The sequence below is a fragment of the Callionymus lyra genome, chromosome 4, assembly GCF_982586985.1.
Source record: "Callionymus lyra chromosome 4, fCalLyr1.hap1.1, whole genome shotgun sequence".
Classification (NCBI taxonomy): domain Eukaryota; kingdom Metazoa; phylum Chordata; class Actinopteri; order Syngnathiformes; family Callionymidae; genus Callionymus; species Callionymus lyra.
Window position 1 is genome coordinate 34,409,420 of NC_141821.1, and position 14,258 is coordinate 34,423,677.

Sequence of the window (14,258 nt, forward strand, 5' to 3'; positions counted from 1 at the left end):
ACATGAGTTTGGAAGAAGTTGAATGCACACTTATTTTCACATAAAAAAAAAAAAAAATCTCAGTTTGTGTGGTTCGTAAGCCAAAGAGAGCAGTTTGCCATTTTAAAATGTCCCTTTGTGGTGCTGCTGTCGTAATCCACCAACCCTCTGCCTTGTTTGGATGCAAGGTGTGTTTTTAAGTCTTGTCTATGCATTAGAATGACATCACCAATCTACCTATACTAACTCAAATTACCTCTGGATTATCTTCAAATGTGAAGTGGCAATTCCCTTCTCGATCTACCATTAGTTACCAGCATTGAGTGTTCTTGCTATCAAGGTTTTTTCTAAATATTGTCCTCATGCAGTGATGCATTCTCTGTGCCGATGTAGAGGAGCGACTTGTCATTTCAATGTTCTGTGTTACACCAGATCTTTTTTTTTTGGTGCCAATGGTTTAAATCCTGTGGATTTTTAATAACCGTACTAACAATGTTAGACTAAGCCAAGATGTTATGAGACAGTTGGTCTTGTAATTCCAGAACAGGTTCATATTGAATCTCTTTGTATCTTTTGAGTAAGAATTTCTCAGGTTCTGCACAAATCCTTGTGTTGCTCCTGAGGTTGACGTGTCGCCAGTTTATTAATTGTTCTGCTGTTCATTTATGAAATCCTCACCATGGCAGTGATTGTTGACTCTCACAGTGGTGGCTCTGGGATTGGGTTGCACAAGATTAACTCCTTTTTCTCTTTCAACAGGAAAAACGGATTAAACCGGTTGCATGCAGATTCAAAATAATTTTATTTTCTCCATTTTTGTAGTTGACTTCCTGTGCTGGACTTCTAATCTTTTTTTATCCCAAAGATCATCTAACAGAGTCCTGTGTTTCTGACGGGGTTAACTTCAGTTTCCACAAAATACTTATGCTAGCTTGAATGAAGAGAAGCTATATTTACATTTCATTTATTTGTACAATAACCTTTAGAGCTTTTGACTGACGAAAATAACATCTTAGAATTTAATATTTTAAGAGTTAACCAGTATAAAACAAGATGGTAGTCATAGCCCTCATGTATTTCCATTAATTTCTTTCACAAATATATAGTTTTGGTATCTAAATATTCTAAAAAAGCAATGGTAAACGCAGAGTAATTTAAACATTAAACTAGATATTGACGAGCAGTTTAGTTGTAAAGTTTTTCCAAGATAAGTTCCCTGTCTGTACGGGTCGTCACTACAAGTGGTTTGTAAAAAAAATAAGAAGTTGCTCGTCGTGGTCAAAGTGTTAGGATTAAAAGACAACATTTAGCCGCTGGGAGATTGTTCAAGAGTGATGGGGTATACTTTTTGTGTAGTGAGTAAGGGATAAAAGATTTTTTTTTAAAATGTGTTCACTTGAATGTTTTCCTTAGGTAGTGGGACAAGCTCAGACAACTATGAGAGATCTGGGGTAGATCTAAATAGATCATAGGACATTAAATAACATTAGACACCGTCTTCATTGAACCATTTTTGATGTGATTGACAAATGATTCTGTTGATATCTTTTATAACATACATTTTCCCCCTCAGAGATCTTCACTTGTGCCGTTCTTTCCTGTCTAAATGTTTTCTTTCCAAGCTTCACAGCGACTGACCTTGGAGAGAAGATAACACTTTCTTCTGTCTCTTCCCTAATCAGCAATTTTTTTCATCCCACTTTTCCTGCTGTTCCTTTTAACTTGTCGATCTTCTTCTCCACGACGCCGCTGCCATTGTTGAATGACGCTCAGACCTGTGTGTCGAGCATGATGACGCTCCAAGATTGTTTTTGTTTTTTTTCTGGACGGAGGTTTCCAACTTTTGTGAAGGATGCAGACTCTTAACTCACTGTTGTCAACCAAACAAAACGTGTTCACATCTCTTGGAAAACTGAGAAGTATGAATGTGAAGAACTGTTTTACAAACTTTTTCATCAAATGTTTGTGTTGAGAAAATATCAAGCTGTAATTTCCTTGGATTTGTTTAAAAATCTTAATCATGAAAAACAAAGTAAAGATTACAAGAAAATCAAATAAAAATGATATTCAAAGTTACTTTTTGCTTGTGTTTTTCATTGTTTGTTGGTGTTACTTGTCAAAATGTCTGATTTTCCACTTGGTTGTCTTAATACTGCTCAGACTTAAGTTAAGATTTTTGGCCAAATGTATTTAGTACTAGTGGCACTCAACATAAACTTTAATGTATTGTAGGGTTAGATATTAATATTTTCATGTCCTGCATTCAATATTTACGGTCTTGCTTAAAGCAACACTACAAAAGATTTTACATATTTGTTTAAGGCTCCCTCCACTGGTAGAGCTATGTAATTGCATTGACGTGAACACATGGATCCAGCCGTGCCGCAACAGTTGTAGCTTCTTTTTTTTTTACAGAACGAGAAAAAGCTCTTAATGGTTTGTTTTTTCCTGGAGGCTTCCAAAAGTTCTGTTGAATGCAAACAAATGTGACCCATTGCTGAAGAGCTTTGGTGTTCAAGTTTGGTGGTCATGCGGTAGAATGCCTATTATGGGCTTGCTGTATCAGACCCATTTTGCTAAAATAATGGTATCTGGACTGTCCTTTTTATGGATTGGAATGAGATGAGCCACCTGGTCGCAAATGTAGTGAGGTTTTTGGGATTATGTGAAACTGGGAGGAGGCCCTGACATCTCCCATTTGACGGGAGATTTCTGGGCAGAGTAAAGTCTTGTCTTCTGCCCCATAAGCAGAATGGATGGATGAATGGATAACCTATTGATGTCAATCTTGAGTCCTGTTCAACTCATCTGGCCAAAATATTAACTATAGGGTTTGGTGGGCGACATTAATGTTGTAAAAACCTGTTTATATTCTTGTATTTAAATGTGTAGATCAACTTTTGTGACGTCAATGAAAACGCATCCTGTTGCCATGGCTACCTTGTAGTATAATGATGTTAACTTAAATCCTTGTTCTGTCACTTTAACTCCCAATAGTGTTTCTTCCCTTTAAACAATTTGTTTCAATGATTAATTTTCATTACAATTGGCGAGATGATTCAATATCTGACTCACAGCTCGCTCTCGCTCTCCCCCACCCCTCCCTCCCGAGTGTAGTTGCCCGGACAGAAAATCTGCTGCCATTTGTCGATGTGTCTCCGACTTAGAAACGAGAAGTTTTGTTTTTCCAGAATGCCAGACTGTTCATGTTTGCAAATGTCAACATTTGTAAAAGCCGTTGTTGAGCTGCGGCAGACTCGAGGGCCCCCGGAGGGATTAGAGGAGGCTCTGTTTACCTGCTCTGAGGAATGCCGCCCTGTGCCGATGCTTTTGTATCTCCCCGGGACCCAAGGTCACGGTGCCGTCAGTGATGGGCCACTTTGACCCTCCCTCTAGTTTCCACCTCACAATATCAACAACTTAACACAATGTGGGCGACCTGAAATTCCTGCTCGTGTTGAAACAGTGCTCAGGTGCTATTGGGCCTCTTCAAGTTTTCAAGGGTTTGATCGTTTTTGGATCGGTGTGGCTCTTATCTCAACCTCAGCGACGTCTCAAATACTGCTTCCTGAAGCTTGACTTCAGCCATCGTTATGGATTCATCCATCCATAAGCACGTATGAATGGATTATACGAATATCTTGTATTTATTATTTGTTTTGTTTAACATGCAGAAACATTTCTATACACATCAATGACAAACTAATTCTAAATTGTTATTCATGAAAAAATATATGGGTTAACATCCATTTCTCAGAGCTTGTATTAATGGTCGACAAACAACCTACTCACCAAACACAAGTTCTTAGATCATAATTTAATTTAATACAGAAGGTAAACCCGTAACACTAATGTCTGTTTAACAATAGCCGTAGTTTGATTATCTGTTGGGTGTAGTTGAGACTAATGTCTCTTTAAAATAGAGCCGGGGCTTTTTTGTAGGCCGTCATCAACAGCTGAGGTAAATCAACCTTTATTCTGGTCCTCTTTGAAAACATTAAAGCTTTTACTGTCCACAAATATCCACAGAGACACGTGGTGTTCATGTTCTGACTGATCAGTTTGTCAATTATTAATCAATGGTCTGATTTGTTTTAAACTTATTGAACAACAAACAAAAGTGGCTTGAAAAAAACGAAAAATTTAGATGTGCTATTATTTTTGACTCTGTCTACAATATATTACATTTTTAAAATGATGGTACTTGTTATTGACATTGTTGTGAATGCTTTTTGGATTGTTGTGTAATTGTGATTTAATTATTGATCCACAAAAATAAGCCACTTTACTAACCGTTCAACAGTTGTTTTTTGTCTAAATGAATCTGCGATTCTCTCAATCGCCACAAGGTGTCACTGTTGTCCTACAAAAGGGCCATCGCGTCGCTTTCAGCCGGGGATCTTCAAGCCTGCACCATAACTGAGAAATGTGAGACATTCGACGTTGTTTTGATTTCCATGAATATCATAATAAACACTTGCAAACCATCTTCAACTGATAGCAGCGACTCCGACTGACGGATGGCGTTGACTGCAGACACCTAGAAGCGCATTTCGGCCCAACAGACACACTTGTGTTTAATTTGTCTGCGAGATTATTTGCAGAGGGCAAGCCTCGTTAAATCTGACAAGAGCTCTCAACATTTCGCAAGCATGCAAAAGGTTCTTCAAAGCGAAAATTTGGAAACCAGGAATAGTTCCGCAAAGAGGTAAAACTCATGAAAGATGTTCCACAAAAGTGCGAAAAACACAGACCAAGACATGTGACCAGTGCGAGTTTGAAGATTTTCTTTATCTCATTTTGTAATAAACATATAAATAATAAACTCTAGACATTTTTCGACACATCGCCCTGTTATGAAAGTAACTGGTATGGTCTGGCTATATAGACTATCCAAACTGTGCATCTGCCGCAGGTCATTTCTATAAAACTATCTCCCTATTACAAAATATGAAAAGAAAAATACATTTTAGTACATTTACATGGGTTACTTATTAATCTATTCAAACGAAACCGTCTCAACACTACGTTTTAACTGTTATACTGAATTGTCAGAATCTGCATTTTGATATTTTTCTCAGAGGAGAATAGAAACACAACAACAGCAAAAGGAGAACAGAAAAGAAGAGAATGCAGACATGAGGCAGAATATCTGTCCCTCTCCAACAATGTAAACAAACAGTTTCCAACAGCAAAAATAATAAAGTTATGAATAAAACCAAGCAGTACAACAATGTTTCTTTTATCCTCCAACATTTGTTTTCCCGTCTACTGCATTTTTTTTAAATTAAAATATATTCTCATATCTTACACTATTTCAAATAACGAAATGTGATTCGGTAGCGATCTGTCAAAATCTAATTTACAATTCTGTGTATAAAAATATAATTTATGGAACCCCGCGAAGTCTGTCCCCAAAATATAACAGTCAGGCGCACATATATATATATGTACATATATATATGTGTGTGTTTATATATATATGCACATATGAACATTACAGCCTGTCAAAGTTAGCTCCTTTCTACATGGTCGTCCTTTTTATTCTTTTATGATTTTTTTTTCTTCAGTTTTCTTTTTTTTAATTATTTAGGATATACAAAAATAGATTATGCACAATGTGCCGCTCACACCCTTCCAGAATCCGTGTGTGCGTGCGCCTGTGTGTGTGTGTGCGTGTGTGCGTGCGTGCGGGTGTGTATGTGTGTGTGTCAGCAGCCAGTTCATGTGAGAATAAATTATTCAAAACTTTTAAGGCTCCGTTCATTCTTTGAAAAGGGGACATGTATACAAAAGTCATTGAAATAAATATCCCAACTCCGCTGGGGGGCTTTGTCGTGTTTGTTCGTTCATTTTTTTTTCATCATTATTATTATTATTATTTGTTTTGTTTAAATCTACTTGAGGAGTTTCTTTGTCCTACATTTAAGTCTTTGAGTTCCTTGTCGAGGATTCAACTCGAGGACATCCCGAGTGGATGGATGGAATGGCTGTCCAAGAACCATGTCCCTAGTCGATAAAGGATCTTGGAGTACCAGTGCACCCCTTGGGTCTGTGCACTCACTTGTGACTGGTGAAAGAACGAGGACACCCAGTGGGCGAGTCTGACGGGTGCCAGAGCCCAGTGCGCCAGGTCGTGGTCCTCGATCACTGCGTAACAGGACGCCAGGACCTGGTCCATCACCACGGTCCCCTGCGCGGTCACGGGCGCAAAGGAGCCCAAGTGTTCTTGCGTGTAAATCCGTTTGACGGTCACAGGTTTCAGTGCCCTCAGCTCCGGGTCGTGCACGAACACGCTCTGTCCGGGTCGAACTTGACTGGCGAAGACCGCCGAGCTCCGCGCGTCCGTGGAGTTGTGGATGACGAAGAGGAGGTGCGCGGCGGTGAGGGTGAGTTTCTCACCCGTGTGGGTCTCGATGACGTGGAAAACCCTCTTGGTCGTGGGTTCCTGGTCTATGAACATGATGAAGTCTGTGTAGACCAGGTTGCCCTCCTCGTCCGCAGCCAGGATCTTGTCGCCGCACTGGAGGTCTTTCACCGCCTTATTGGATCCATCCTGGAGGGTCACCGTGGACGAGCCCGGGAAACAACCTCCTGATTTGGCCGCCACTGAGTTTTCTGTCAAAAAAAAGAAAAACATCAAAATCCCAATAACCAACATGAACCACACTATCTGAAACCCGAGCACACACGAAGAATACCGAATAATGCCGAGATACAGCTCTGTGTTTGATAATCCGAATTAAAAGCGGTTTAAAATAATGAACTTAATTCGATGGACCTTTTCGTAATTGTTCAGTTTTTAAGAAAGGAAATCAAACTTTCTCCCTTCAATCTGTTAATATCCGAGGAGCGCCCTGGACCGTTGTCTGGGCTGCATTCAAGTCAGTCGTAAAGCACAGTGTTCTACCTAAAGAAAAGCTCACATCTCTAAAAGTGAATTTAAATGTACTAATATTCGCTAGATTTCAATCATACATTCATGTATCTATTTTAAAAGGGATACAGTTTCACAATGGGTAAAAACTGAGTAGCCTGAGGTGTCTGATATAGCTTGAACGCAACATCAAACGAGTGATTGATGCAAAAAAAGGTAAACTAAAATAGGCTTTAATTACATTCCAGATAAAAGTTATGTATGTCAATATACAGGTATCGGTTTGAGAAACTAACCCCAAGATCCGCTGTTGCGTTCTATGTATTTCAATTTTCCGAGGTGTTTTGAACGCAACAGTGGTGCTGTCCCTCCAACCTTAAATATCTGACGCTTTGATTTCTCAAAGTAAATATCGTCATCTCTTGGCATTACAATAATGTTGGTTAACTATGACGTGTTGCGCCTTGATAGCATTTGGACCGGTTTTTAAGGCGCGATAAAAGCAGATTTCCGAGTTTGCGGCGCCTCAAACGCACCACTACAACTTCCACCAAAAGCCCACATCTTAGTTAGAATTGTGTTTACCGACAACAGTCATGCGCGCCTGTGTGTCCTCGTCCCTTCCCGCCTCCACATCACAGGGGCCAATATGCATTCTTGCATAATAGTCTCGGCCCCTCGGTGCCAAATGCGTATTGACTCGGACCACGTCGTCTGAGACTGAAAGCCTCGGCTCATCTATTCTTAATTAAAAAAAAGTCCAATAAAGAGCCGCCATTGTGATTCTAAATCAGCTTGTGGACGGAATCAGAACACTTCGGCCCCTTTCCCAGCTCCTCTTCCTATATTTACTCAGGTGCAGGAACCTCTATGTGACAATTCACACAAATAGGAGACTCACAACTACTATTTACCCAGCGGAGCCACTTTTCCAAGCCTCAAAGTTGTAGATTTGAATTTAAATGAGGGCCCAGGGACTCTTCCAATGTCCCTTTTGGACATCAATGTGCCTCTTTCTCCTACACCTTCTGCTTTTGTTGTTCGCTCTGATGACAATAATTTTGGCCTCAACACACCCTCCCCTCACAATCTGCCGGCTTTTAATCTTGTTTAGAGATTCCAGAGCATGAAATAAGGTGACAACCGAAAACCAGATTTAGTCTGAGCGATTCAACATTGTTCCCCCTCAAATCCTTTTGGTAAAGTCGCATGACCTCTGGATGACACTGCGGCCCTGTCCACGCTGTGATCTCACAACTTGTGTGCTGAATGATTAATGAGGGATTTATTATCAATTAAAAAGAAGCAGCAGACTTTTCACGTGTGATTAAAGCCAAATAAATAATACACAATATTCAATTTTGCTCCCATAAACACTTTATTTAACCCTTAATCAATTATTTATAAGCCACGAAGAGCATTTATTTATTAATTAGTACATGTTTAGTTTCATCCCTGTGGTTGAACACATTAGTGAAGACAAATAATTTGTCCAACAGAACATTAAATCAACATCAACTCTTTAATGATGGTCCTTTACAAAAAACTATTTATTTCAGCTGTTCTAAAATGTAACTAACATACAAACTGGTTGAATATATATATTATTATTATGTATATATAGTCCCTTATCCAAAAAAAGCCTTCTTTAATATCAGAACCTTCCACCAATAACTGACGTTACAAAGATTTATTAGGCCTCACCTAACAAGTCCAAAGTACATGTTAGTACTTGTGACAACAGACAAAGTTTACGTAACTCACTACAAAATGTGATTAAAACACAATTCATTATTTAGACAACCTATTGATGGATTAACAATTTTATCACTGTTTTTTTTATCTCAAGACCTAATTTAAAAACTAGAGACTGAACTTTTTTTTTTTCATAGACCCACAAAACATCACCATCTTGATTTATAAGGTTATTTAAACACCAATGAGCAGGAGCATTTTAAAAGTTTAGATTGAGGTTCAGCTCCGCTGGTCTTGTCTCTAGACCCTCTCTCAAATAATACAATATTTAAGTACCACTCATGAGTTCTTTGGTCACAAGGTTTGCACCGTGTTTTCCACCCAGAGACAATATGGTGCGATTTGAGATCGAGAAACAAGCTGCTACATTTCAACATCCATCATTCATAGTTTGACATTTATAATTAATATATGGAAGAACACTTTTCAAGGGCACTGGTGGCATCTTGGCCTAAATGTCTCACGTGTGTTCCTTCAGGTAGAAGTGTTTAGAAGAGTGTTTAGATGTCAATATATCAAGTGATGTCCGTACCTGCTTTGACGGAACAGTGGATGTGGGCTTTGGACTCGTAGTAGACCCAGTCGAACCCAGCCTCCACAGCCAGCCTGGACAAGGTCCCGTACTTGCTCTTGTCTCTGTCCGAGGTGGTGATGTCCACGGCTCGGCCCTCGTAGTGGAGCGACTCCTCAAAGTGGTGGCCGTCCTCGTCCCAGCCCTCCGTCACGCGCAGCTTGACCCCGGGCCACTGGTTCATCACCGAGATGGCCAGTGAGTTCAGCTTATCTTTACATCTCTGCGGGACAAGAACACTCAGTCAGCCACTCTTGGAACATCATGCAGGGTTCCAACATCGCCCGCCACTTGACAAGTCTCAACACTTCTCGATGGTTGAGGAGCATTGTCATCTATCACAGACTCAACATAAAGCCTGTGATTCTACAAGTCGACAGGTGCTAGAAAGAGACGTCTCAATCCTCCAGTATCTTCAGCAGAAATCTTGGACTCTCGGCTGAGACGTGCTTGACGATGATGGAAAAGGAGAGAAATGATGAATGATATGAAGATGAAATTCAAAAGATTAAAATAAACTCTCTGAATGAAGATGCTTGAGCTTCTCCCCGACAACTGTGCTCCACTCTCCAGCAATATGTCAAATAAAACATCACAAAGGGTCTTTTCAGAGCGCCGGCCGAGGGAAACTTTCATTATTCTTCTGCAAAGTCCTGGAGACGTGACGCGCCTCCTTAAGTCGAGGTGTTTCGGCTGCTCGCTGACAGGAATATCCTCAGTGGGACCGTTGTATGTTCGTGCACACTGAAGGTTCGACTTACTTTTAAATAAACTCACCTAGATGCTGCTGTGTGACTATAGACCGTCTCAATCTGCTTTGATTGGTGACTTTGAATTGTGTCTCTGTTGTGTGATTCATCTACTGATTAAGAGACCATCAACCGGGTTAGCTGCCAAAAATTACTAAAAGAACTGGAAAACTAAAAAAAAAAATATAAATAATATTTCTGCGTTGAACCTTAACCTGGTCCTCCACAACATTTTCACTTTAAATTACACGTACACAACAAAAGGTGTTGATCTCGGACCTGTGAAATAGATCAAATGAATGTAGATGAAACATTCATGTTGGGTCAATGCTAGTTTAGCATTATAAAATAGATGGCTGAAGTTCAATATAAAGACACACAATACGATGAAATCAAATCGGTCGACCAAATCAACGTTTTAAATCTGATTTCCATGTGTCCAAACTATTCATGGTATCTTTTTTAAGCTATCTAATGTCAATTTTACTATCAGCTGGCTTAGCGTATCAGTATATTAAAGATGTGCGTTCATGAACAAATCAGCTGCCTTGTTATTAATTCAACCGAAATGCACATGTTAGCTTAAAATTTTACGATATGTTTTCATATATAGCTCAATTTAAAATGCTTCCTGTGCTGCTAGAAGCTAGCTTATATCCATTCTGCCAGCTTTAGTATTTTTTTCCTATATGTTTTTTCAGACTTAGTATAATGATCTTCAAATGAACAGAATAAATGTTATAAGGGGAATAAAAATATGAATGGGTTTTAAATGTACTAAAATTGTATTTGGTGTGAATACCTTTACTAACCATGTGTAACAGACACTTAAAGACATCATGTGTGATGTTTAAATAAGTTATGGTGCTTAGAGCCAAATAAATGTTTAATAATATGATACAATTTATAATAACGTATTATTTCCATCTAGCATTTATAATCCTGGCGTGTTAAGGGGAGATGATACAACATATACTGGTGACTGGAAAAAAGTATTTCAGTATTTATTACATGTAGTGTCGTGTGGATGTTAACGTGTCCTCTGATGTTAAACTATCTCTGAAATATATACAAATAGGGAGCCCAGGTGTATTAATCGCACTTGTAGAATGTAACGAGTAAAAATACTATAGCCAAAATGTTCACCTCCCAGTGTGAATAAATAAATAAATAAAACTCGTCCATCCTGAGCGAGTCTGTCGGAGTCAAGAGCCGTAAAGCTGAACCTGTTTATTAATTCATCAGGTCGTGTGCCGCAAATCAAGCCAAATTCTGCTCAGCCACCGTGAAGCGCAGCGGGGCGCCGCGGACTCTTTGTGCTCCCCCGCGTTTAAACTTGTTCAACAGCCTTTCCTCTTAATCTTTTCACAAATGATTTGGTTCGAGGAAACACTTATCAGCGACCTGTCAGCACAAACAAGCGTCTCAGCGGCGCGGCGACACCTCGCATTCACGCACCCGCACCATGAGCTCATCCCTGTCTTCCATCTCAAAGCCCCTTATTAAAAAAAAAAAAAAAAAAAAAAATCATTGGCTCATTTTCTCCAGAGTAAAGCTTCTGTTGAGCTCCAGACATCAGCAAACACACTCTGTAAATGTCTCTGTTGGCAACTTTCCTGCTGGTCATTAAGCAGAGCTGAGCCAGACTGCAGTGATGAATTAAATGATCGCCCCGTTTATTGCGCACTTTAAGATCACTTCGGAATGCGCCTCATGTAGAAAAACCACTCGCTTCTAAAGCTTTGAAAGATGTCAGATACGCACAGGCTATATGTATCCGTGCGTAAAAGCGAACGATCCATGCGTAAAAATTGGCACGGCTTCAGCTCGCATGTCTTACCGCCACTAAAATTAAATATGGCGCTTATAAATCATTTGCGCCTTATTTTGCTGACCAATTTTCAACTATACCAGCCGCGCAGTCGCCTCACCGACGAAAGGTCATAAGTTCAAATCGCCTTTCAGGCCGAGAAGCTGCGCCCCAGAAGCCGTCGGTTTCCACCCAACACAGCTTCTCCACGTTACTTCATCATTCAGCCTTAAAATCAATTAATTTAATCGCTCTTAATGATATAAATCTGTTCATAAAACGTGTGCGTAATGTGCGCAATTGTAGTCTCCGTGGTTCCATGTGGAACCCGTCTAAAATGTTGGGGAGGGCTGCGACCGCACGCACCGTGAATATTTCATCGGAGCTCATGTCTGGTACCAGGAACAGGTTCAGAGACTCCGGCACCACCACCGGCATTTTATTATTACTGAGCCAATATCACCCAAGCGCTTTTAATAATTCACCAGCATCTAAGTGCTAAAAGTCATGCTGGAGAGACTGCAGAAATCAAGCCGGCTCTCCGGTGGATTGTGGAGCTGTCAGGATGTACAGAGCAGCGCACATCTTTTCTTCCATACAAATAAGAGATATTTAGGTGCGCGCAGGGAATGGTCCTGATGATGTCGGGAAGACTCTCAAAGAACTGTTTCATGCACTGATGCACATCCATCCACAGCGAGAAAATGTCTGAATGAACCACGCCATGCCTGAATACACCCGGTCCTCCCGCCCGTGCTCAGGAATATATAGATTTATATAGATTTAAGAATGTAGTCAGAGCGGCTCTCCCCTGCACATTGAAACGTTGCATGTGCGTTCTGGAGCATCAGAAAGAGGCGAAGACAGATATAGACATGAGGAGAGGCGCACATTAATATTTTAAGTACACTGTCACAACCATGAAGGCCGAGTGTCCTGACTGTCCGCCTTCACATCTCTGCATCTGGTGCATCTGCCTCCACAGCAAGTTGAACAAAAAATGAAGCAGTGGAGTGAAGGTGCGCAGTCGGAACGTGCGTTCTGGACCCCCCACCCAACAAAAAGAAGGACAAGAATTGAGGCTTGTTACCTGAGTCATGAGCCTGTCCGCGCCGGTGTTCTCCTCATCTTTGAATATAATGTCAGTGTTGTAGTTGGGGGTGAGCTCTTTAAATCGCTCCGAGTTCCTGGTGATCTTGCCCTCGTATTTGCCGCTGGCCCCCAGGGTCTTCTCAGCCACGTTGGGGATGAACTGGTGGTACGAGAGAGGTGTCAGCTTCTTCGGATGCCTCCTCCTGCCGTAGCCCCTGCCCGGTCCGCATCCCATCCCAGAGGACACCAAGGACAAGCAGATGACACCGACCAATACGATTCTGGTCCAGAGCAGCATTTTGAGTGTCCTTTAGGGTCTCAGAGCTGCCGCTGATGTCCGTCACCGACTGCCTCTCCCCGGTTCTTCAACGTCCTTGTCTCCTCCTCTACCTCGGCTGTGGTCCGCTGTCTACCGCGGCAGGTGCGGGAAGGAACGTCTCAGACAAACGCTAATAACGGGGCGCATCGAAGGAGGCTGCGGGAGGGAAAAGTGGTGAGGGGGATTTAAAAGCCCACGGGATCTGTGGTGGAGCTGCAGCCGCTGGTGTGAGCAGACCGCTTTTACTGCTTTGTGTTATAGCAGCGATCTATAGCAGGGGAGGGACTTGATTGGCTCGCCTAGACAAACCCTCCTGATGTTATCCCAAAAAAAAGAAAGAAAATCTTCCACCTGAAGGGTGAGACTGTGTCGCGGGGAGGGGCTGCTCCATGGGAAAACATCAATTATAAAGCCACTTTTATTTCTCCATCCTCCTTCTCTGCAGATCCTGCTCTCACATCTGGACAGTGAAGTGATGCCACTGGGGGAAGATGTCGCAGAACTTCCTAGGAGAGAAAAAAAGATGCCCAAATGTGACCTAAAATCACTGAAACCATTAAACATTATTATGGTTTAAAGTGGATCCAAAGCACAGCCAAGAGTATAGTTATATCCCAAGTTATCTGTTTTAAATTTTGACGATGCAGAGATTTTAAACTTTCATATTCATTTGTCCATATTTGTGTCAGCACTTGAACTGAAGCTAGAGGAGCGGATTCATAGACAAGGGACTGAGAGAAGAGCGATGCCTTTTAAAGATCAGATCCATTCAACAGTCACCAGGAAATAAAATAAACTTTCTTTGGCATTATTCTGTTTGTTACAAGCAACCTTTTTTAAACAAAGAATAGTTAAAGCATGAATGATAGAACAGCATAAAGATATATATATATTTTAAATATTTAAACTCTTTTTAAAATCCCTATTAACTTGATTGTCTTCCTTTCTCCCGTTTTTATACCATTTCCTAAATTATTTTAAAAATAATTCTGGTTTCATGGTGATCTGTGTTGTGGTTTTCCTTATTTTGATGAATGTATATTTCAGTATTGACTAAGCATCATGCAGTAATTTATACGTTGATCACGTTTTATACGTCATAATAA

The 14,258-nt window shown here is 40.7% G+C and overlaps 1 protein-coding gene across 1 annotated transcript; it reads right to left on the reverse strand.

The window, feature by feature from the left end:
• Window positions 1-4,749: 4,749 nt before the first annotated feature.
• On the reverse strand, window positions 4,750-13,563 carry shha (sonic hedgehog signaling molecule a). Its single transcript, XM_087789962.1, has 3 exons — window positions 12,832-13,563; window positions 9,144-9,405; window positions 4,750-6,597 (listed from the first exon to the last, which is right to left on the reverse strand). Exons 1-3 carry the CDS (start codon window positions 13,129-13,131, stop codon window positions 5,933-5,935), a joined length of 1,227 nt encoding a protein of 408 aa, XP_087646088.1. The 5' UTR covers window positions 13,132-13,563; the 3' UTR covers window positions 4,750-5,932.
• Window positions 13,564-14,258: the final 695 nt, after the last annotated feature.

Excerpts from the sequence above, each read along its gene's own strand:
- shha (XM_087789962.1), bottom strand. The coding sequence starts at position 13,131 with ATGCTGCTCTGGACCAGAATCGTATTGGTCGGTGTCATCTGCTTGTCC. Across the intron at positions 9,406-12,831 it reads CGGACAGGCTCATGACTCAG|AGATGTAAAGATAAGCTGAA; the intron begins GTAACAAGCCTC and ends CTTGTCCCGCAG. Across the intron at positions 6,598-9,143 it reads CCACTGTTCCGTCAAAGCAG|AAAACTCAGTGGCGGCCAAA; the intron begins GTACGGACATCA and ends TTTTTTTGACAG.